Here is a 22,467-nt window from a genome sequence, read left to right on the forward strand (position 1 = left end):
GTTCAATCCTTAAACAAAAACAAAAAAACAAAAACCCAAAGTGAAAGGCAAGTAGAGGAGATTAATTTATTGTGAAGCGCTTTTACTGTATGACCGCTATGTGCCAGCATGTTGTCAGTATTGGACACTGAGTATTGAGCTCAATATGATAAATATGATCCTGATACAGGAGGAGCTCACTATCAAGGAGAAAACAGGAAGAAGATGGTTTTTTTAGATGACAAAATGGAGTAAAGAATTATTATTATTATTTGGTACCAGGAATGGAACTCAAGGGTGCTTAACCACTGAGCAACATCCCCACCCCCTTTTTATTTTCTGTTTTGAGACAGGGTCTTTTAAGTTGCTTAGGGTCTTGTTAAATTGCTGAGGCTGGCTTTGAACTTATGATCCTCCTGTCTCAGCCTCCCGAGTCGCTGGGACTACAGGCGTGCGCCACCGTGCCCAGTTTATGAAGAATTCTTATTCGTGTATTTGAAATGTGTCTTGCTGGTACACGGGTACTTCCACAGGAGAGCGGATTGGTGCCCAGGTTAGGACACTAGGTTAATATTTTCTTGGCGGCCACCAAGCCTCTATGACTTCCCCTCCTCCCGACGCCAGGGTCGCTACAATATTTCTCAGCTGAACGGTGCCGCGCTCTCCCCACTTCCCGTCTCGCTGGGCATAACTTCCGGTGTGTAGCGGAAGCCGGGTCTGTGGCCGCGGGGGCCCGGGACCCATAGGCATGGCGGGGGCGGGGCCGGGGGAGGTGCGCACGGATCTTGCTGTGGCGTCCCTCGCCCCGGCCCCTTGAACCAGAAGCCGACAGGTGAGGACTTCTGCTTTTTGGTACATTTTCCAAGCTCGTCAGACCATCCCCGGCAGTTCCTCTCCGCACCGAGCTCTCGCGACCCCCACCCTCTCCAAGAATTCCCTTCCCATCGAGGCCCCGCCCCGGGCTTTTCTTTCCGGGGGCGCCTCTTTGGGCACGCGTGTCCTACCCTTGGTGTCCTATTGTTGAGTTGGAGGCCGTCGCTTGGAGTTGAGGGATGTGTGTACATGGGGAAACCGAGACCCCCTAGGCGGAAAGGACTTTGTGTCACACTTGGGTTGCCCGATTCAGCCAGGCTTTCCCAGCTTCTTTCATTTCATAACAAACCGAAACGCCTAGTGCGCAACCCAGGGTGGACTGAGACAATCGAGGTGGGAAAGTAGACGAAGTTATTTCCTGTCTGGAGGATAGCGGGAGACTCAGACATTAAACACAACCATGCAAGTGAAAGTATAAATACAAGTTGTGACAGTTACTCTAGGGAAAACAACGATGAGTCTTAATTTAGATAAGGTGGTCAGGGAAGACCTCTTGAAGGAGGTGACACGTCTTTAAGGGATAACTTGAGAAATTATAGCAAGGGCAGGGAGAATACATTTTAGGACAGGGAATGTTCCTATTGGGTGCCCGAATTTGCAGAGCACTTGGCATGAGGCAGGTCCAGTTTTTAAGAAGAAAGCTTTGCTCCGTGTCAAGCACTGTGATTGGCGTGCAAAATGTGATAGTGTTTGTGTAGAGCTCACCACCTGGTGAGGGCTTTAGGCATAAGTAAAATATACAGGCAGAGTTGCAGGTGAAATAGTGCAATGAAGGAGAGAGGTGGTTAACATATTGGGATTTTATCTAATGGAAAAGTGAAGTAAGACTTCCCTGAAGAAGTGATGATTAAACTGATATCTGAAATAGGAGTTAGCAAAGCCAGAGGAACTTCTGTAAAGGGCCACATAATAAATATTTTAGACTTATATGGTCTTTGTCTCAGCTCCTCAGCTGTCCCTTCATAGGGCAAAAACAGCTATGAGTCATATGTAAATGAATGTTTATGTCTGCCTTTCCATGAAACTTTATCTACAAAAACAGGGAGGCAGGTTAGATTTGGTCTGAGAGCAGTAATTTATGAAGCCCCTCCTGTTGTAGTCTAGATTAGTATATATTTTATATCCTTATCCAGTTATATAACTTATGTATATGACTGAAACAGTTTTACAAAGCAGTTTGTTACTGTATATATAAAGTTTTTTTGGGGGGGAGAGGACATTGCTGGACATCAAACCCCCTCCCCATTGTAGTTTTGATTTGAAGTTCTTTGATGATTAATTGTCATCACCGAGCAAATTGTCATTCATTGGCTTTTTGGCCATTTGTATGTTGTAGGGCTGAGGATGTAGCCCTGTGGCAGAGCACTCGCCTAGCTTGTGCAAGATCCTGTGTTTGATCCCTGTTTTTGCAAAAACAAAAACAACCAACCACAACAAAAACAAAGGGGGAGTGGAATTGTATTTTATTAGTCTTTTTTTTTTTCAGTACTGGGGACTGAACTCAAATGCCCAAATGCAAAATGCCCCTGAGGTATATCCTCACCCCTTTTAAAATTTTTGATACAGAGTTTTGTTACCTTGCCAAGGCTAGCCACAATGGGTTCCTCCTTCCTCAGCCTCCTGATTTGCTGGGATTACAGGGATGGAACACCATACCTGGCCTACTTTGTCCATTTTTAAATTGGGTTTTAGATTTTGTTGTTGTTGTTGTTGTTGTTGTTGTTGAGCTTTAAAAGTTCTGTGTATATTCTGGATTTCAGCTCCTTGTCAGTTACATGATTGGCAAATATTTCTTTTCATTGTGTAGGCTGCCTTTTCACTTGTTGATTGTGTCCTTTGATGTGCATATGTTTTAAAGTTTGAAATGTTCCCATTTGTTTGTTTTTGTTTATGCTTTTGATATACCAAAAAAAAAAAAAAAAAAACATTGCTCAGACCAAATGTCACTAAGCTTCCTTTTACGTTTTCTTTTAGGAATTTTATAGTTACAGATCTTATGTTTAGGTCTTTAATCCATTTGTGGTTAATTTTTGTAAATGGTATAAAGGTCCAGCTTCATTCTTTTACATATAAATATCAGATTTTCTCAAAACTATTACTGTCCTTTCCCTAATGAGAGCTATCAGTATGGTTGTCAAAGATCGTTTAATTAAATATGTGAGAGTTTATTTTCAGGATCTCTACAAAGAGATATGGCCTATATCTTATCTTTATGTCAGTATCATTCTTTTTTAGTTATCCTGGCTTTGTAACATGTTTTAAAATCAGGAAGCATGAGTCTTCCAACTTTGTTATTTTTCAGCGTTTTGGCTCTTTGGGGTCCCTTGAGATTTCATGAATTTATGTTTTTACAATATTTTTACATTGCGATTTTGATAGAAATTGCATTGGAATTGTAGATTGCTTTAGGTAATAGGACCATTTTAATAGCCTGGTAAATATTTTTTGTTTATATGAATGCACATTGAATGTCATTCTTTTTTTTGGGAATATCTTTCTTAAACTGTTTAAATTTGATTCACTTGTATTCTATTGAACATTGTTATTAGCTGAGCATACTTGGGAGGTATTCCTTGTCAACTCCATCCCTCAAACCTGATTCTAGGCTTAGAAGTGTCAGAACTATTTCCTGACTATAATCTGGGAGCACAAATTATGGTTACTCTCATCTCAGGGGCTCCTAGGTTCAGGATAGAAATCTGTTTCACTCGTGTATCTTTACATTTTGGTAAATTTTGTTTTATTTTCTTGACTTCTACCTTACTTTTCTGGGCAGAGATGTGATAATGGATCATCATGTTTCCACTATTAAACCTCGAAGAATCCAAAACCAAAATGTCATTCACCGTTTGGAACGGCGGCGGATCAGTTCAGGCAAGGCAGGTACTCATTGGCACCAGGTTCGAGTGTTCCACCAGAATGTCTTCCCTAACTTTACAGTTGTCAACGTTGAAAAACCTCCTTGTTTCTTGCGTAAATTCTCACCTGATGGACGCTACTTTATTGCTTTTTCTTCTGACCAGACATCTCTTGAAATTTATGAGTACCAGGGCTGCCAGGCAGCAGAGGACCTATTGCAGGGATATGAGGGGGAGATCCTATCCAATGGCAATGACCAGCGGTCAGTCAACATCCGGGGCAGGCTTTTTGAACGATTTTTCGTCCTGCTGCACATTACAAATGTAGCAGCCAATGGTGAGCACCTGAACCGGGAGTGTAGCCTCTTCACTGATGATTGCCGATGTGTGATTGTGGGCTCTGCTGCCTACCTCCCGGATGAGCCTCACCCTCCTTTCTATGAAGTATATCGGAACAGTGAATCAGTGACCCCAAATCCACGGTCCCCTCTAGAGGACTATTCCCTCCACATCATTGACCTTCACACTGGCCGCTTATGTGATACGCGCACATTCAAGTGTGATAAAGTGGTCCTGTCACACAACCAAGGGCTGTACTTGTATAAAAACATCCTGGCCATCTTGTCTGTGCAGCAGCAGACCATTCATGTCTTCCAGGTGACTCCTGAAGGCACATTCATTGATGTGCGGACCATTGGCCGCTTCTGCTATGAGGATGACCTGCTCACTGTGTCGGCTGTTTTCCCTGAAGTACAGCGGGACAGTCAGACAGGCATGGCCAATCCCTTTAGGGATCCTTTCATCAACTCCCTAAAACACCGGTTGCTGGTATACCTGTGGCGCCGGGCAGAACAGGATGGTAGTGCAATGGCCAAGAGGCGCTTCTTCCAGTACTTTGACCAGCTGCGGCAGCTGCGTATGTGGAAAATGCAGCTTTTGGATGAAAACCATCTGTTTATCAAGTATACCAGTGAGGACGTAGTGACACTGCGAGTCACTGATCCATCTCAGGTATGGGGTGAGCTCTCCCCTTTACATTGTCAATCTTGGCAAAATGGGAAGATTTCTCTGTTTGCCTCATGGATTCACATCTTAGATAGACCGAATGTTTGCCATCCCAGAACTCAAACAGAATCAGCTCCATTTTTGTGTTTTGCCACATATATTGATCTGGACACATGAAAACTAAATCTCAAACTATTGATATATAGGCAGTCCACTCTTTGATTACTGTCCTAATTGTTTGGCATAGCATTTTTAGCACTCTTGAGATCGAAGCTCAAATGCTCTAAGTTCAGGGTTTGACAACCTAGGGATAATCCTGTCTTGATTTTGAAAGGCTGTGCTTATGGGGCTGGCTGATTTGGTTTTGGTAATGAGATGAGCTATCCATGCAAAAATGAAATTCCCCTAAAATTCTAACCTTGCTATCCTGCTTAAGTAGTTAAAGTCAATTTAGTTCTCAATAAAATTCTTTTTGTAAGGTAGCTATTAGATAATTTCATTTGATACAGTTTGGAACTTTACCCTGACCTTGCCCATGTATTAAAACACAGGTGGTAGATCAGTGGAAAGATCAAAGGGAATCCCAGATTCCCACTCCACCATGAGAATCATCAGGAATGCAGGTATGAAGGAATTTGAGTCAGGGTGACAGATGTTGGTAGGTGGAGAGCATTTCTCAAAAGGGAATAAGGGGATATTATGAGCACAGAAATCGCTAAGATTATGGAGTCGAAATACCACATGGAAATTCAGGGTGCTTTGAATATAAAGACTAAATAAAAGACCAATCTTTTTTGTACCTTTGCTCTCCCCTCCCCATTCTTCTATTTCCAGATTGCCTCCTTAGGTACTAGTTTGGAAATTCAGAATAGCGAGCCAACTAGTAACCCAGGAAGCCAGCTGAGTCTGGCTTCTCTCATTGACCTGCTATTTAAAGAAACTGTATAGGGCTTTGTTCTCCAAGCCCTCACCAGCCTCCTGTGGTAAAATATCTTCCAACAGTTTTCTTTTGAATCAGAACTTGTGTATTCTAAAAAAGCAGAATAATATAGCTGATTATTTTTTTGATTCTTATGATGAACTCACCCATTTACCACAGAAGTTTCTAGTTCACCTTATGTGTCATGGGAGACTGGTGGTACAGTCCTTGACTTCTATTTCCTCTTGTCCTTAATTTCCTAGTTTGCCCCAGTGGGAAACCTGGTAAATGTTTGTGTAATTTTTATATTGATATAATTGTGAGATTCTGGTAAAGCCCTGATATGATCAAAGCGTTGTCCCGGTCTATAGAAAGGACATGAGTTAACCTTTTATTTAGGTAAACCTATAATTACCTTTTTATTTTGGAGGAATAGGTTGTCTGTGATTATTGCATTTGAAATTATTCTTTTTTCTCTTGCTAACTGGTGATTTATATTTTTCTGGTAGCTACAGTAAATTGTAACTAGAAAGCTTCTAGGGCTCTGTCCTTTGCTTACAGAATTTGTAACTCTAAACCCAATCTCCTTGCCCCAGTTGTTGTCCTTACTCTTCCCCCAGTTTAATCTGATAGGTTCCAATAAGGTTGATGAGTAAAAAATGCATCCAGACACAAAGCCTTGGTAATATTATGGGTATTATTCTCACGTTACCCTCCAGTCTCTTTAATTTATAGCCAAATTTAATTCCAGGTGACTGAAAAAGCCATGTAATAGAAACTCTGGGAAGAATTAATTACTAGTAAAACAGGTGCACCTAATGGCTCTAGAAATTGGTAATGGAGATTTAAACAGAGGAGAGTGAAATACTAATCCTGGTATTCTGAAAACTTCTAGAGTCCTGTTGGAAGCTTGCAAACCAATCCATTCTGCTACATTCACAGTGACAAAAAGTAGGTACTACTGGAGCTTCCTGTTAAAGCATTGTACTGGAGATTTGAAGGAAGAAGGCTAGTCACCTAGAGGCCCATTCAGAAAAAGCAGTAACTGCCATCTATGGCATTTGAATGCTTTTCAGGTTCCCCCTCTGATCTTAATTGCTACAAATCTCGAATGCATCTTACAAATGCTCTTGACTGAGGGAACATTTATGAAGAAAGAAATGAAAAATGCCTCTCTGATTTTTCATTTGTTCAGCAGTAGTATCCTGCGTGGATGCAACTTGCCCAGGCAGTTTTAGCACACAGTGTACTTAAGGTGTCTCTCTGCATGTTAGAAATATTAAGAAGGAAAAATAAATGCCCCTAAATTGAACTTTCAACTGTACACATACAAGAGAAAATCATTTGCCAACAGGCAGCCCCAGGCTGCAAATCACTTTCTCAGCAGGAAAGAAAATTAAATCTGGCATTTTAAAGCTTTTTTTTTTTTTTTTTTTTTTTTAAATCTCAGGATGGGTTGGGGAGCAAGAAGGGAATAAACACTAGGAAGGAAAAATATTGAATGTGCACAGTTTGAAATGAATGATTGAAAACCTTTCTATACATAATATTCTGGCAACTCAATAATTCTAGCAGCAAAGATGCAATTGGGAAATCTGAAAACATTGAAACTCTTTATTGATAAGGCCACTGATGTTTCTTCCTTTCCCAGAACCACTGGCAGCCATGTTTCTACTGTAGTGCTAAAGCTGAGAGTTTTGCTTCTTTTGTTTGAGTGGCATGAATTTTAAGCCAACTGATAAGTTTCTAGGCATGTCATTACATTTGGCTGTCCCATACCTCTCTCTCTACCTCCACAGGCATCTTTCTTTGTAGTGTACAATATGGTGACAACTGAAGTGATTGCTGTGTTTGAGAATACATCAGATGAGCTTTTGGAACTCTTTGAGAACTTCTGTGATCTCTTCCGTAATGCTACCTTGCACAGTGAAGTCCAATTTCCCTGCTCAGCCTCCAGCAACAATTTTGCAAGGCAGATCCAGCGCCGGTAAGCTGTACCACCAAGCTTCACAAGCTTGACTTTTCTTTAGAAAAATTGTTGGTAGGCCAGTAGTCATTTCCTCCAGGACACCACCCTACTCTGTCTATCTGGCCTTGGTTAGGTGTATCTGTTGTAACCAATCCCTTGTGTCATGCTGACTTCTCTCTATTTCAATACTTGTGGAATTTGTGCATCATTATATAGATTCTTTCTAGAGTGTATGTAAGCTGTAGATAGTGTGTCTGCTTATTTATTACTATATCATCAGTGGTGCACTGTTGAATACTTAAATGTTTGTTGAATGAATGAATAAGGAAATCATTTTAGAACTTTTGCTTAAATATGGTGTGTTGAACACATGAATCTATTTCTCTTTCACTGCAAAACTCTCTCAAAATGACAATAAAGAAATTAGAGGTGTGAACCTTAAAGAACATAGAGAATGAGAGAACAGACAGTTGGATACAAGATATTAACAAAATTTTGGAGGCTGAAGAGCCAGGGGATGAGTAAAAACTGACCTAGCATACCTCAGGGAGAAAGACTTAAGGCTTCTGAGCTTAGTTATCAAGAAACAAGCCTGCCTTAGAACACAGAACTCCAAAAAGGGTCAGAGATTGGAGGAGGCTCTAGGTCCCTCCCAGGGTACCTGTGAGGTGGGTTGAAATTAAAATTGTCAGACTCTCTAAAGCCCTTCCCTAAGCCTTCAGCAGCCAAAATACTCTTCTCCTACCTTCATGGAAGGGTTTCAAGTTTATTCTCTGGACATAGTAAACCAGAGAGGCTCTGGTCTTCATGAGACAGCGCTGACAGTGGGGTAAAACATCAAGCTTAAAACAAATTAAGTGAAAGTTGACATACTGAAGGGTAAGATACCTATTCTCTTTTCCAGATACAGGTTTATGTCCCATGCAGGAGATAGAGATTTTTCCCTAGGGAAACTGACCACTCCCAAGAAGAGACCTTCAAGTATTGATACTTGGAGTTCCTTTACCAAATACCCTGGCCATCCTAAATTGATCCGTACCAGTTAGCAAGGTCCTCTTATGAACCAGAGCTTCTAATAATTACCTTAGTTTATTTTCAAGAAAGAAATAGTTTCTTTGGGCTAAGGACCCAAACTAAATCTTGTGCTAGTCAAATAGGACCTCAAATACCTTAATTGTTCTAACCTTAATCAGGTATGGAAGATATTTGCCTTAGTTTCCAAGATGGGTCAAACCACAATAAGTGGTTAAATCAAATTAAGTATTACTGCTACTGGGAAAAAATGAGCAAAGCAAGTATCTTAACTTAGTGGCCTCATATTTATATTAAAAGGATAGTATTCAACTGGAAATAGAGAGATATTGATGTTCAGACAACTAACTTGCCTATCCTTTTTCTCTGGTGCACACAAATCTTTTGCCTTATTAGCATCTCTACTCAATTAGAAGGAGTTTTTGGACATGGCTCAGATTCTGCTTTTTTCATTGTGGAATGAACTCTTTCTTTTATTTATTTTCAGTACTAGGGATAGAACCCAGGAATCTTGTTTCAAAATCAACTTATTTATTTATTTATTTAATTTTTATTTTGAGACAGGGTCTTGCTAAGTTCCTTAGTGCCTTGCTATGTTGCTGAGGCTGGCCTTGAACTTGCAGTCTTTCTGTCAGCCTCCCCAGCTGCTGTGATTACAGGTGTGTGCCCTTGCACCTGGCCACAATTAACTTTTAAATTAAGCAGATCATTAAATTCAAAAGGGGGTACACTCAGAGACGTCCCTGAGAGGTAAGCTTCATTAGGGTAGGGATTTTTGTGTATTGTATTCACTGCCATATTTGCAGCACCAGGGCCAATGACTCATTTGGGAGGAGCTCATATATATCTGTTGAATGAATGGAGCATCCAAAAAGTAAAGGAAACTATTTTCTGAAAAGTATTTCACAGTGCCTCTGGAATTAAGAACTGCAGGAGACGCCTGGAGGAGAAAATAAAGAGAAAAGTTGTGTATTTTAGCTCAGTGATCTTCAAAATAATTTTTCTTCATATGATCAAAGGATTTTTAAGAAATATAGGTAACCTTCACAGTTTTTAATTGATCTCTAATTTTTTTTAACTATTACTACTAAAATTAGTTTTAGAGGATACTATTCTCAGTCTATGTTGAACATTAACATTTAAGAATAAAATAATTGCCAGGCATGGTGGTGCATGCCTATAATCCCAGCAACTAGGAGGTTTTGGCAAGAGGATTGCAAATTCAAGGCCTGCCTCTGCAGCTAGCAAGCCTGTGCAATTTAGTGAGACCCTATTTCATGACAAAAAAAAAAAAGGACTGAGGTGGTAACTCAGTTGTAAAGCAACCCTGGGTTCAATCCTCAGTACCAAAAATAAAATAAAATAATATTAAAATTATTGTTTGATTCCCAGAACCATACACACACATGCAGAAATAATAAAATCATTATGGCATTCTTTTTTTTTTTGCACAAAGCCAACAGGGTTATGAGATCTTTTATGTAGTTCAACATAGAAGGTGACACCAAAGTAACTGAAGTTACAGTTTGTGTGCCTCCATCTCCCACCCCTGTATTCTGATCCAGTGGCTGCCAAAGACAGAAGGGGTGAAGTAGGGTGCTCGATCATGGAGAAAGTTGCTGTGGTTGGCCCCCACATATGGGAAAAGAAAAGGTTTCATTTCTTCACAATCTGAATGACATCCTCGTCTTCCATTGTATGGTCGTTACCCACTTTCTGTGGATTGTGTTTCACAGAGAGACCCCAGACCAGAGTGTATTTAAATTCTTTGATAAGATTTTTGTGAATCTTCATGCAGAAATCCTCCACCGTGGTCCTGGAGTAAGGCAGCACCACTGGAGATGTGTAATCTGGTAACTGGCCTTTGGGTTTGGTGTAAATTCTCACTAGTTTCAAATAGTCCCAGATCTTTTCTAACAGGTCATCAAAATTCCAGTGGTGATGGGCAGAGATGGGTACACAGTGAGACACTTGATAGATGATATCCAATTCCTCAATGGATATTTGATCGATCTTATTTAATACATAAATACAGGGAATATAAACCCTGTTTCCTTCTACCACATCAATGAGGTCATCAGCTGTGGCATTACTATGCAAAGTCACATCAGCATTATGAATTTTGTATTCAGCTAGAATGCTCTGCACAGTTTTAGCATCCAGCTCACTCTGAGGGCAGGTAGCTGTGAGATTAATGCCTCTTTTATCTTTCTTCTTAAAGCCAATGTTGGGAGGTTTACTATTCAAGCGAATACCAAAGCCTTCCAATTCATTTTCAGTTATCTTCTTATGTCCTAGTGGCTTCAGGACTTCCAGAACAATCAGGATCAAATTGCATGTTCAGGTCACTGCAATAGCCTGATAGCCCCTACCTTTCCCATCCTTGGCACCTTCAATGATACCTGGGAGATCCAGAAGCTGTATTTTGGCATCTCTGTATGTGATGACACCAGGCACAGTAGTTAGGGTAGTAAATTCATAGGCTGCCATTTCAGAATATACCCCAGCCAGATTACTCAGTAGTGTTGACTTCCCCACAGATGGAAAACCCACAAACTTAATTCGAGCATAACCAGTGTTGGCCACATCAAAACCTTCTCCTGGCCCACCACCTCCACCACCTTTTGGAGTAATGAGTTCTCCACGAAGCTTAGCAAGGCGAGCCTTAAGCAGCCCTAGGTGGTGTGCTGTTGCCTTGTTCTTTTGAGTCCGAGCCATCTCGGCTTTGATCTCTGCGATCTTTGCTAAGGTGCTACTCATGGTGGCAAGTCTTGGGGGTACAGCGCAATCTCCCATTATGGCATTCTTTTTTTTTTTTTTTTTCCCTGACATTAGCTCTGTTTTTATTTCTGCAAGGTAACAGCATCATTTGTCTTTCCAATCATATTCAGTTCCATTACTCTTGAGGCCCATTCTTTTTTTTTTTTTTTTTTTATTAGTTGTTCAAAACTTTTTTTTTTTCTTTCATTATGGCATTCTTTTGGATAGCCAAAGGACTGTATCTATCATAGTAATTTGGTGTTCAAGTTGTTTGATAGAAGAAATATAGAGCAAATTATTCCCATTATCTTGGAAATTTTACACTGTTTTCTTCCTATTTTCAAATTCATATATTATTCCATCTTAACCAAACAAGTGTATCCCAATATAATATATTTTGTTGACTACCCTGTCATACTTGATTCACTGAAAATATAATGTATATGTAAATAGAAATTATTTTTCATTTCGTATGAACAATAGACTCTAAATGCTAAATTTTATGGTACTCTTTTCTTAATAATCTTTTGATAAAAAATGGAAGAACATGGGCCCATTGTCAGAATTAAAAAAAAAAAAAGATAACTAAGGATCATGAATCATTTCCTTTATCTTAAAAGAGAGCAAAACAACAGTATAAGGAAGAAAGTTAATCAGGAACTTAAAATTTGATAGATATAGTTGAGGAACTCTCCAAGGACATAGAATAAAAAGGTAAGGAATATGGGACAGAAACATTTAAAAAAAAAAAGGAACTGCCCATGAGGGCCAGGATGTGGCCCTAAATTTTTCTAATTCCAGAAGAATAGAAAAGAATGAAGGGGATGAACTCATATGAGCATTTTTTAGTACTGAGGGATATAACTTTCCCAATTGGCAGGGCCATCCAGTGGTTACTGGAACTGATTCATTGACTGTGTTTTCATGAAAGCTGAGTTAAACTTTCAGGAATTTTTGCAAGCTGATCATTAAACATAGCCATTATTAAAAATTATTTCATAGTTATTGATTCCTTATTTTGCCATAATTGGTGCTCTCAAGGTTATTTTTATCTTATGTATATGGTAAAAGCACTATATAATGATGTGCCATGGCTGATCTCTTGACAACTCCATTTGATGATGTCACATTATTACCTTGAAATTGACCACAGCAGGAAATTTTACACCACAGAAATTGGCATGTGCTACAAATCATGATTTTTTTCCCCCAGAGAAAAATTAATAACCTTTATCAGCATACCACTGAATCTGTCAGGTACCCAGTACAGTCAGTGCATATCATTATGAAATTTTAGAACATTCAAAATAAGGGAAAATTGTAAAACCTTTCAGAAAGAACATTTCTATGTAAAAAAAAGTAAGTCAGCTAGATGACATTGGATTTATTAATAGCAATATTGAAAGATTTAAGCTACTAAATTCATTCTCAAAATTTTATGAAAAAGGGGATTTCTATTCTAGAATTTTATATCCAAATAATAGAGTAGAACAAGGATGTTTTCAGATTTGTAAGATTCAAAAAATTACTTCCTGTGTACCTTTTCTGAGGAAGCCTTAGGAAAATGTATTTCACCAGTAAAACACAAAGGAATGGTATGCAGGAATGGAGAGTCAGATACTGGAGAGAGGCTGACAGAATTCTGAAGATGACAGTAAAAGGAAGTTGCAGGATGGCAGTCCAGTAGTCAGACCAGATGGCAACAAGAGCATGGAAGATTGCAAGAGAATGTATCCCAGGAGAAAACAAAATTGTGATAATATCTGGGGTTTTGAATATATTAAGAAATTATCACAGGACTGGGGATGTAGCTCAGTGGTAGAGTGCTTGCCTAATGTGCCCAAGGTCCTGGGTTCAATCTCTAATCAATACACACAGAAAATTGTCAGTTCTGTTCTAGTGGGGTTGTCAGTGGTATTTGAATAAAAGCTTTTTAAGGAGATTAGGGAGCAAGCCATGTGGATGTGAGTAAGAAGAATATACTAAACAAAGAAAGTAGGAAATCTAAACATCCTGAGATGTTTCTGATGCATTTGAGGCACACTAAGGTGACCAGGGTGGCTGGATTGGAGATGGAATCAGAAACCAGATTTGGAGGGGCTAGGTAAAAATGGCCATTCTATGGCTTTGACTTTCACTGTATATAGATTGTACAGTTTGAACAGAGGAATTATGTAGTCTCACTTAGGTTTAACAAAATCATTTTTGACTGCTTACATTCTGGTGTAAGAATAGACTGGAGGGCTAGAGTAGAAGCAGAGACACCAGCAAAGAGACTATAGTGAACATCCAATAGATAAAATTGTTACATTGTTTCCTGCCACAGACTTAAGATTGGTTGACTTCCCCCCGCCCCCACTATCATTGATATCTCTCAGGCACATAGAAAATTGCCTGGCACATACCAGATCTTCTGTAATTATTTGTTGATTAACAGGTAGCTTAACTGGGTGCAGTTAACATGTGCAGTAGTGTACACATGTAATCCCAGTGATTTGGGAGGCTGAGGCAGGAGGATCCAAAGTTCGAGACCAATTGGGCAATTAAGTGAGACACTGTCTCAAAACAAAACAAAAAAAAAAAAACAAACCAAAAAAAAAAAAAATGGGGGGAATAGTTCAGAAGCCATTGGTTTCAATCCCTAGTTCACCTCTTCAAAAAACAAAAACAGTGTGGTAGCACTGGGCTAGTAAGTGATTGTATTCTCAAAGTAGTTTGAAGTTAGAGACCAGTAGGTTAGTGAAGGATGGGATGTAGGTTATTAAAGGGCAGAGTCAAATATGATTCTAATGTTTTATACTTGGTCAGCTTGCAAGAGAGTTGCCATTAAACTGTAGTGGCAAAACCTGTGGATGGACCAGATTTGGGAGAGAAGATCAAGGTTCTATACGTGAGAGGTTTAGTAGTTTGTCAAAATAGAGTGTTATTTGTGTCAGAGCCACCTGACAGGTCAAGTAATAACGACTGATAATTAAATATTTTTTAGTAGAGATCATTAGTGAGCTTGGCAAGAACAGTTTCAGTTAGATGGAGGGGGTGAAAAACTGAGGTGTGTTTAAAGAAGAATAGAGGCTTGGGACGTAGCCCAATGGTAGAGCATGTGCTTAGCATGCATAAGGCTTTGCATTCAATCCCTAGCACTCCTGCCACTTCCCTCTACCACCAAAAAAAAAAAAAAAAAAAGGAACCAGGGAGGAAAAAAGTTGAAAAGTTGAAAAATTGGAGAAAATTTTTTAAAAAAGTATTTTTGTAAAGGAGAGCTGAAAAGTAAGTGGCTCATTAGGTGAAGAGGAAAATGTTTTTATTTTCCTTATTATTTTGGTACTGGAATTGAACCCAGGGGTGCTTAACTATCGAGCCACATCGAGCCAGGGTCTCTTTGAGTTGCTTAGGGCCTGCTAAGTTGCTAATGCTGGTTTTGAACTCGCAGTCCTCCTGCCTCCCAAGCTTGTGGGATTACAGGTATGCCCACTGCTCCTGGCCTTATTTTTTAAATGGGAGAAAAAGATGGCAAGTTTATATGCAGATAGAAATGATCCTGTAGAGAAGGGGGAAACTGACTTTTGAAGCAAATGGAGAAAGAATTGTGTTAAGTATATGAGTGGGGAAGGGATCTGATGCCCAAGTAAAGTGACTGGACATTTATATAGGGACAGACGTAGGGCACATGTGCTGGTGATGGTTTTGAAAAGTTCTGCTTGCTTCTATTTATCACTAACAAAGTAAGCAATGCCATTAATTGAGAGGGTGCATGGAGGGGATGAAGTCATGGGAGAAAATGGGAGTCCTGGCTGGATTCTGGAAGTGTAGTACGAATGCCCTGCCACAGTAAGGGCCCACATGAGGTTCCTGGTCATATGTTTAAAGTGAACATTCCTGTATGCTTTTCTCTAGCCACAGAGAAAACTGAGTGGACACAGACCTGGAATAGGCAGAGTTGACTCATGGTTTTTCTAAGCAAGTATGACAAAGGAGAGTTCAAGATTGTTGAGAATGAGTGTGATGGAGTGATTTTCATGATCATGGAATACAAACAGGTTAAGGAGGAAAGGGAGGATGTGACGAAGGTGTTGGATGGCAAAAAGTAGTAGACTATACATCCCGTGGGGTTGAACAATTATTGAGGTAGGGATGAAGAGGGTGGGAGCTATAAAGATAGGAGAGAAGATGGTTGAAGAATGTGTTAGCCTAGCTGAGACTACAGAAGGGTTGTAGTCATTGTTAATGATGAGGTTGAGGGTGGGACATGGGAATAACTGAGGCTGGGAGGAGATCAGGGCACTAGGAGTCTTTGGTGTTAGATTATATCTGACAATTTTGAGACTACATAGAATTAAGGGAGGTTGATTGGACAGTGACATTGAGCCAGGAGTTAACCTGGCAAAGATGTTAAAGAGTGGCTGCTTCATCATTTAGGAGGGAGCATGGAGAGTGGAGGTGGTGGGTACTGCTGCAGATCAAGAGCTGTTTCAGTCTAAAGGCTATCATAGAGGCTTTGACCCACGATAATTACAAGACCATACGCCAGCCCCCATCACTTTACCTTCTGAAGTCAGATATATGTTTCGGCCTGTCACTGTTTTTCTGGAAACTGGTGTTTCTGTAGGATTGTATTTAGCTCATTCTTAAACTGTATTTAAACATAGAGTAAATTGTTCAAAAGATTGATGGAAACTAACTTATAACCAATCCCAAGAAGAATTAAAAGCTTTTTCAGTATTCCCTGCTCTTTACTTCTCCTGTACTCACTATTGGGGATATTAAGTTCTTGAATTTTTTCCCCTAGTTGAGCCGTTATCAAAAGAGTAGAGTTGGATGTGGTGGCGCATGTGTGTAATCCCAGCGACTTGGGAGACTGAGGCTAGAGGATCGTGAGTTCAAAGCCAGCCTCAGCAACTTAGAGAGGCACTGAGCAACTGTGAGACCCTGTCTCTAAATAAAATACAAAATAGGGCTGGGGACATAGCTCAGTGGTTGAGCACCCCTGAGTGTAGTTTCCGGTAAATGCCCCCCCCAAAAAAAAGAGTAGAAATAGTTATTATAGAATAGTAATAATTCATTTTAAACTAGCTTGAGTGCCTTTGTTAACTTTTCTAAAGTAATATAATGTTCCCCATTTTTGTTTTCTGCATTTTAAGAGTATTCTGTAGCTAGCCAGACTTATGGTGTATGAGTCCTAACTTTATTTGATAACTGGAATTTAATATTTATTTACAGAGAGTGATTTTTAGACGTGTTTTTCAATTTAAAATCCAAGGCAGCTGCTAGGAAAGCCTTCCTCACTGGTGCTGTGTTTTAGGTTCAAAGACACGATTATAAATGCCAAGTACGGAGGGCACACAGAGGCTGTGCGTCGGCTGCTGGGTCAACTCCCCATCAGTGCACAGTCCTACAGTGGCAGCCCCTACCTGGATTTGTCTCTCTTCAGCTACGATGACAAATGGGTGTCAGTCATGGAGCGACCCAAGACTTGTGGAGATCACCCCATCAGGTACTTTGTCACTGCCACAGCAGCACACTGTTCAAGGGCTGAAGACAGCCTGCTTTTTGTCTTCTCTTCTTCCTGAACATCATTCCATTGTGACTGCCTCTGCTTGTACTGGTGGATTAGACTGAAAGGGTAGACTATATCTGTAATGGACTGAGTGCTTTGATCATGTAGGTACTAGTCCTATAAATGAACTACTCCTATCCTTTGCTTGCCATCAAAACATCTAATTCAGATAAATGTTTTTTGTTTTAAGGTATCTGGGGAAAGGAACTGTACTAATAGGAAGAGGAACTGGCACTAGGGGGGGTTTTCTGGGAGGAGGGAGTATATCCCTGGAGCCTGAAGCTGGAACTTGGAAGGTGTTTTCACATAAAAGCCATGGTTGGTAGAGATTTATGGTAGATGTCTTTCATTATTCAGCTTTATTGTGAATTAAATGGATCTGTGTGGTGTATTCTGCTTAATCACTGTTTTATAATATTTCCTTTGGGAGATTGCAGTCAATTCCAAAAACCAATTCAACTTTTTTTTTTTTTTTTTGAATCATGGAAAGTTTTAAACTTATACAAAAAGTGAGAGAATATGATGACTTTCCATGTACCTTTACCCAGTTTTAGCAGGTACCAACTAATGACCAGTCCTTTTTCATCTCTTCCTACTACAACAACATCCTTCTCTTTCCACTGTCACCTCAGATTATCTTGTAGCAAATCCCAGTAATCCTAGCATTTTGTCCCTAAATATTTCAGGGAGTTCTAAAAAACAAAATTTAAAATAACAACAACAAAAATTCCTAATATCATCTTAAGAAAATTAACAAAAAGTTATTAATACCACCAAATATCTGGTCAGTTTTCACTTTGCTATGTTGCAACTATTCTTACTGCTTATTATTGTAATTATGGTTACCATCATATTTTGTTTATTCTTTGTTTTAGTCAGCATCTAAACAAAATTCATGCATTGCATTTGGTAACTGTTCCCTTAAATCTTTTTCATTCTGCATTCTACTTCCCTCTTTTATTTTCCTTGCAGTGAAATTGTTGAAGAAACCGTGTTGTTTGTTCTGTAGTATTCCCATATTCTAGATTTTGCCCATTGCATCCCTGGGGTAGTGTTTACTATATTTCTCATTCCCCCCTACTTCCTGTGCTGGTCATTAGGTTTAGAAGCTCAAACAGCTCACTTTAAATTACAAGCCTTTTGTGTGTTGGGGAGTGTGTGAGTAAGGTTAATGTTAATGTGCTTTTACTCATAAAAGCCCATAATAGGCCTCATTTGATATACTCATGTAGCAGGAGATACATTTCTGTCCTTTCTGACTTCTCTGCCTTCTCGTTTGAAAACATGAACCCAGCTAACACATCTGGCACTGCCATTGTTTTTGACAAAGGGGTTTTCTTCTTGTTCTTATTTTTAATTCAAAATGAGAAATGTAAGGAGTAAGGTATTTGAAGAGGTACTCTAGCACCTTTATTCTTTATTGTCTGTTCCATTCTAGTGTTTGTCAGTATGCGTGTTTACATTTATATTGTTGTAATTATGATTAGTGTCACACTTTGTAGTATTTTCTAAACAATTTTCCATCTTCTTGTATAGTCCTCATAATTACAGTCTTAATGATGGCATATTATTTAATCAAGTAGATGTGTCATAATTTATTCATTCCCTTAATGCTGAGCACTTATGCCATAGTAGCTGACTTTAACCAAGTCACTATTTACTTTATTTAGCTTAAATTCTGAGGATATGAATTCTTGGGAATGGGATTATTTTATCAAAGCCCATCTTTAAGTAGGCTTACATTTTGCTTTCTAAAAGGGAAATTATAGAGCTATTAATTTAAGGTCGTTCATTTCTAGAACTTGTCCCCAATTCAGCTCCTAGCCTGCCAATTATCTCTAGTTCCTCAAACCAAAAGTCATTTATTTTGCAATTGGGAGGATTAATGTATGGGAGCATAATTAGTCTCACTGTACTGGAGGAAAAATTAAGCCGGGCGTGGTGGCGCATGCCTGTAATCCCAGCAGCTTAAGCTGGCGTCAACCACTGTGAGGTGCTAAGTAACTCGGTGAGACCCTGACTCTAAATAAAATAAAAGATAGGGCTGGAGATGTAGCTCAGTGGCCAAATACCCCTGGGTTCAATCCCTGGTACAAAAAAATTTAAAAAAATTAAAAAATTAAAAACTGCTTAGCATTTTGTGTGTGAAAAAGAAGAACCTTCCAAAATAATTTATTCTTAAAAATGAAAAACAAAAAAAGGTAGACTTAGAGTTGCTTTGTCCTATGTGGTAGTTAATACCTGCCTGTGGTTATTGGAGCACTTAAAATGAGATGAGTCTGGGTTGAGACATGCTCAAATGTCAAATACACACCAGATTTCAAAGATTTAGTTAAAAAAATGGGAAATATAGAGACTGGAGTTGTGACTCAGTGGTAGAACACTTGCCTGGCATGTGTGAGGCCCTGGGTTCGATCCTCAGCACCACATATAAATAAACAAATAAAGTGAAAAACCCATTGACAACTAAAAAAAAAGGAAATATAAAAATGGGAAGTATATATATTTTTGTTGAACATAGGTTGAAATGACAATATTTTGGATAATTAGGCTCAATAAGATATTTTATTATAACTAATTTCACCTTTTTCTTATTACTCTTTTAAATGTGGCTACCTGAAAATTTAAAGCTAGATTTGTGGCTTGTATTTTATTTCTAGCCCTGACCTAGACAGTGTTTAGGCAGCAGCTTCTGGAAGCCAAGAGGCTATGATTAAGAGTGTAGTAAGGGTCATCTTGGGAAAGAGAAATAACCAGTGACTCAGGACATTAGTAAAATTCATAATCTCTGTGCCCCCAAAATGAATTGTGTAGACCTAGGGGATGTTATAGATTGATAACCTGGGGCTGATGTATGAGATTTCATTAATGAGGTAAAACAAATGAGTTGCTGTATCCCCCACTGTCCAGATTTTAAGGTGGTAGTGAATATCAACATGATCCTCTCTTTCTGTCTCCTTTTTCCATTTAGGTTCTATGCCCGGGACTCTGGCCTGCTTAAGTTTGAGATCCAGGCAGGCTTACTGGGCCGCCCTATCAATCACACAGTGAGACGCCTCGTTGCCTTCACCTTTCACCCTTTTGAGCCTTTTGCTATTTCTGTGCAGAGGACTAATGCTGAGTATGTTGTCAACTTCCATATGCGACACTGCTGCACATAGGTGCGTGACCACAGCCAGGTTATCTGGCCTTCCAGGACTTTGCCCGCTGCTCATTTCAGTGGATTAGAGTACATGCTGCCAACTACCAGCTCTGTGGGTTTTGTACTGGTATACCTCACATGGAACAGAGCCAGGGAGGAGCAGGGGCTCAGCATAATGGGTTTGTTTATTGTATACAATACTGCTACTGATTGATTTGAAATCCTTTTGCTTTTTCCCTGTGGGAATGCCCAGCATTAATTGAGTCCATTTAATTTGTATTTAGCATTTTATTGCTGTGAAGATAAAAGCATTATACCTTAACCCCTTTCATGTCACTTCTTTGGCATTATGGTATGCAGCCCAAAGCAGGTAAATCTTGTTCATAAGAACTGTGTACAATTTTCCACTTACCCAATAAGCAGAACTATCTTTATAATAAAAAATTAAAGCCTTGGTATTTTCTTACTTAAACATATCTTGTCTGATGACTGCCTTATGTTCCCATCACACAATGGTTTTTGAGTGCTTGGGTTCCAGGAGGGACTGGAAGAGGCGAGAGTCCTTGATGCAGCAGCTGCCCTAGGAGCGTAAGAGGTGAGTGCCAGCGTGGAAGAGATTTACTTCCAGGATTCTTTCCCTCCCCAGGGTTTTCTCCTGGTAATTGTTACAGCTGGAAGAGTGGGGCATAATTGTGTGTTCTCATGTAGAAGCATGCTCGTGTCTGTACCATCTGTGTCATGCAGGTGGAAGAGCTAGCAGCCCTTGTTGGCCATAGTAGAAACAAACACTGAGTAGCACGTACTGTCCTTCCATTAGTGGGAGCTGGAAAACTCTAGATGTCCCTAAAGAGATCAAACTGGTTGTCCCTGAGTGACTGAGCTGTCACAGCTATACTATAGACAACTGCTGGCCCCTGGCCTGCGTCCTCCTGTCACATTTTTAACCAGTCTCCTCTGGAGAGCTTCTCAAACTATTTATGTTTTCATCTGCATAATGCATCCCCTGGTAATGTAGTCAGTCTGTTTATCGACATCTGCCTTTGAAGGTAACTTTGAAATGTTGAGTTGCAAAGCAGGCTGTGAAAGGAGCCATGGATACAAACAGCTGGATCCTTTATTCCCTGTGCCTTTGGGAATGTAAAGACTGATATGAGATGCTGACCCCCACCAAAAGACAATATGGTTAATTTCATCAATATTGAACAGCTAAATCCATTCTCATTCAACCTTTAACATAAGATTTGAGCAACTTCTATGAGTCAGGTAGCTACTATGCACAGATGCTAAAGAGGAGAGAAATTGATTCTTGTAATACAATATAGTTAAAGCTCTAGTAATGTCTCTGAGGATAATGGAAGGAGATGGAGTAGAGGCAAAGAAAGAAATACTGGGGAAGGGGCACTGAAATCGGATAAATAGGAGTACATTGTGTGGTCCAGGGTAGAGGATATTTCAAGGGAAAACTGTATATACAGAGGCAAGAAAATGAAATGGCCTTAGAGGTGGTAGCCTGGCAGATAATCTAATAAGTCTACATGAGTTGGGGTGGAGAGGCAGGGGAGAGGTGACTGAACAGGTAGGCTGCCACGATATCATGAGAGGTCTTGTGCATAGTGCTAGCATTTTACATTGTGGAAGGCATAACATGAATTTCACAAAGGTAACTTTGAGCAGAATGGAAACTGGTGGGAGTGAACTAGAGAGAGAGGGAGGCCAGGTAAGTCACTGGTGGTCATCTAGAGAAGAAAAGGAGGGTTTGAGCAACATCCCTGGGCCTCTCTGGATGGATGAAATACTTTGAAAATCATGATGAGTTTTGGTTCCAGTGGTACAAGTGGTCAAATCATGTATGAACAGCAGTCCTGTTCTTGTGTTCAACTACTTATTTCCCTGGGAGTCTGATCATGTGTTTGTGAGGCCACACTAGAGAGAGGGAGGTCAGATAGGCAAGAGCAGCACCTAACTCTTTGTAAACCCCACCACAATCAACTTGAGACTCCACTGACACCTCTGACCCCTGACCCAAACTGGGTTAATTAGAGGGCTAAACTGCTGGAACAAGAGGCCCTTCTAGGCAGTGATTCAAACAAGATTGGACTTTGGTTTTCTTTCTGTCCCTCCAGTCAACTTAGGGCAGATGTTCAAAGTGGTTCTTTGACACACTGCCTTTTAAAGTCCTGTCATCTGTCTTTTTTCTCTGTTGTCCTCTGTGGCATTTTCCTGGGAAGAGGGTGAAAGAGCATGAAGGAAGCTGCCCTGGTCACAGGCTCCTGTCTGTCCATTAGTGACATACATTACTTCTGATTCACAGTCCATGGAAGATGTCTCCTTAACTATATGGCTGCATGTAATAAGCAAGAGAGCCTGGGAAACACA

At 39.9% G+C, this 22,467-nt stretch overlaps 1 protein-coding gene and 1 pseudogene across 2 annotated transcripts; one reads left to right on the forward strand and one right to left on the reverse strand.

The window, feature by feature from the left end:
* Positions 1 to 740: 740 nt before the first annotated feature.
* Det1 (DET1 partner of COP1 E3 ubiquitin ligase) lies at positions 741 to 20,563 on the forward strand. 2 transcript variants are annotated; one of them, XM_076848815.2, is made up of 5 exons: positions 741 to 811; positions 3,629 to 4,721; positions 7,434 to 7,621; positions 16,695 to 16,886; positions 19,921 to 20,563. In XM_076848815.2, the coding sequence occupies exons 2-5, from the start codon at positions 3,639 to 3,641 to the stop codon at positions 20,108 to 20,110; spliced, it is 1,653 nt and encodes a 550-aa protein (XP_076704930.2). In that variant the 5' UTR covers positions 741 to 811; positions 3,629 to 3,638; the 3' UTR covers positions 20,111 to 20,563. The 2 variants fall into 2 exon arrangements, with proteins under 2 accessions (XP_076704930.2, XP_076965154.1); XM_077109039.1 differs by lacking the exon at positions 16,695 to 16,886.
* On the reverse strand, positions 10,292 to 11,395 carry LOC143394239 (developmentally-regulated GTP-binding protein 1 pseudogene; annotated as a pseudogene).
* Positions 20,564 to 22,467: the final 1,904 nt, after the last annotated feature.

The sequence above is a fragment of the Callospermophilus lateralis genome, chromosome 3, assembly GCF_048772815.1.
Source record: "Callospermophilus lateralis isolate mCalLat2 chromosome 3, mCalLat2.hap1, whole genome shotgun sequence".
In the NCBI taxonomy this organism is placed as follows: Eukaryota; Metazoa; Chordata; class Mammalia; order Rodentia; family Sciuridae; genus Callospermophilus; species Callospermophilus lateralis.

Excerpts from the sequence above, each read along its gene's own strand:
- Det1 (XM_076848815.2), top strand. The coding sequence starts at position 3,639 with ATGGATCATCATGTTTCCACTATTAAACCTCGAAGAATCCAAAACCAA. Across the intron at positions 4,722-7,433 it reads GAGTCACTGATCCATCTCAG|GCATCTTTCTTTGTAGTGTA; the intron begins GTATGGGGTGAG and ends CTACCTCCACAG. Across the intron at positions 16,887-19,920 it reads TGTGGAGATCACCCCATCAG|GTTCTATGCCCGGGACTCTG; the intron begins GTACTTTGTCAC and ends TTTTCCATTTAG.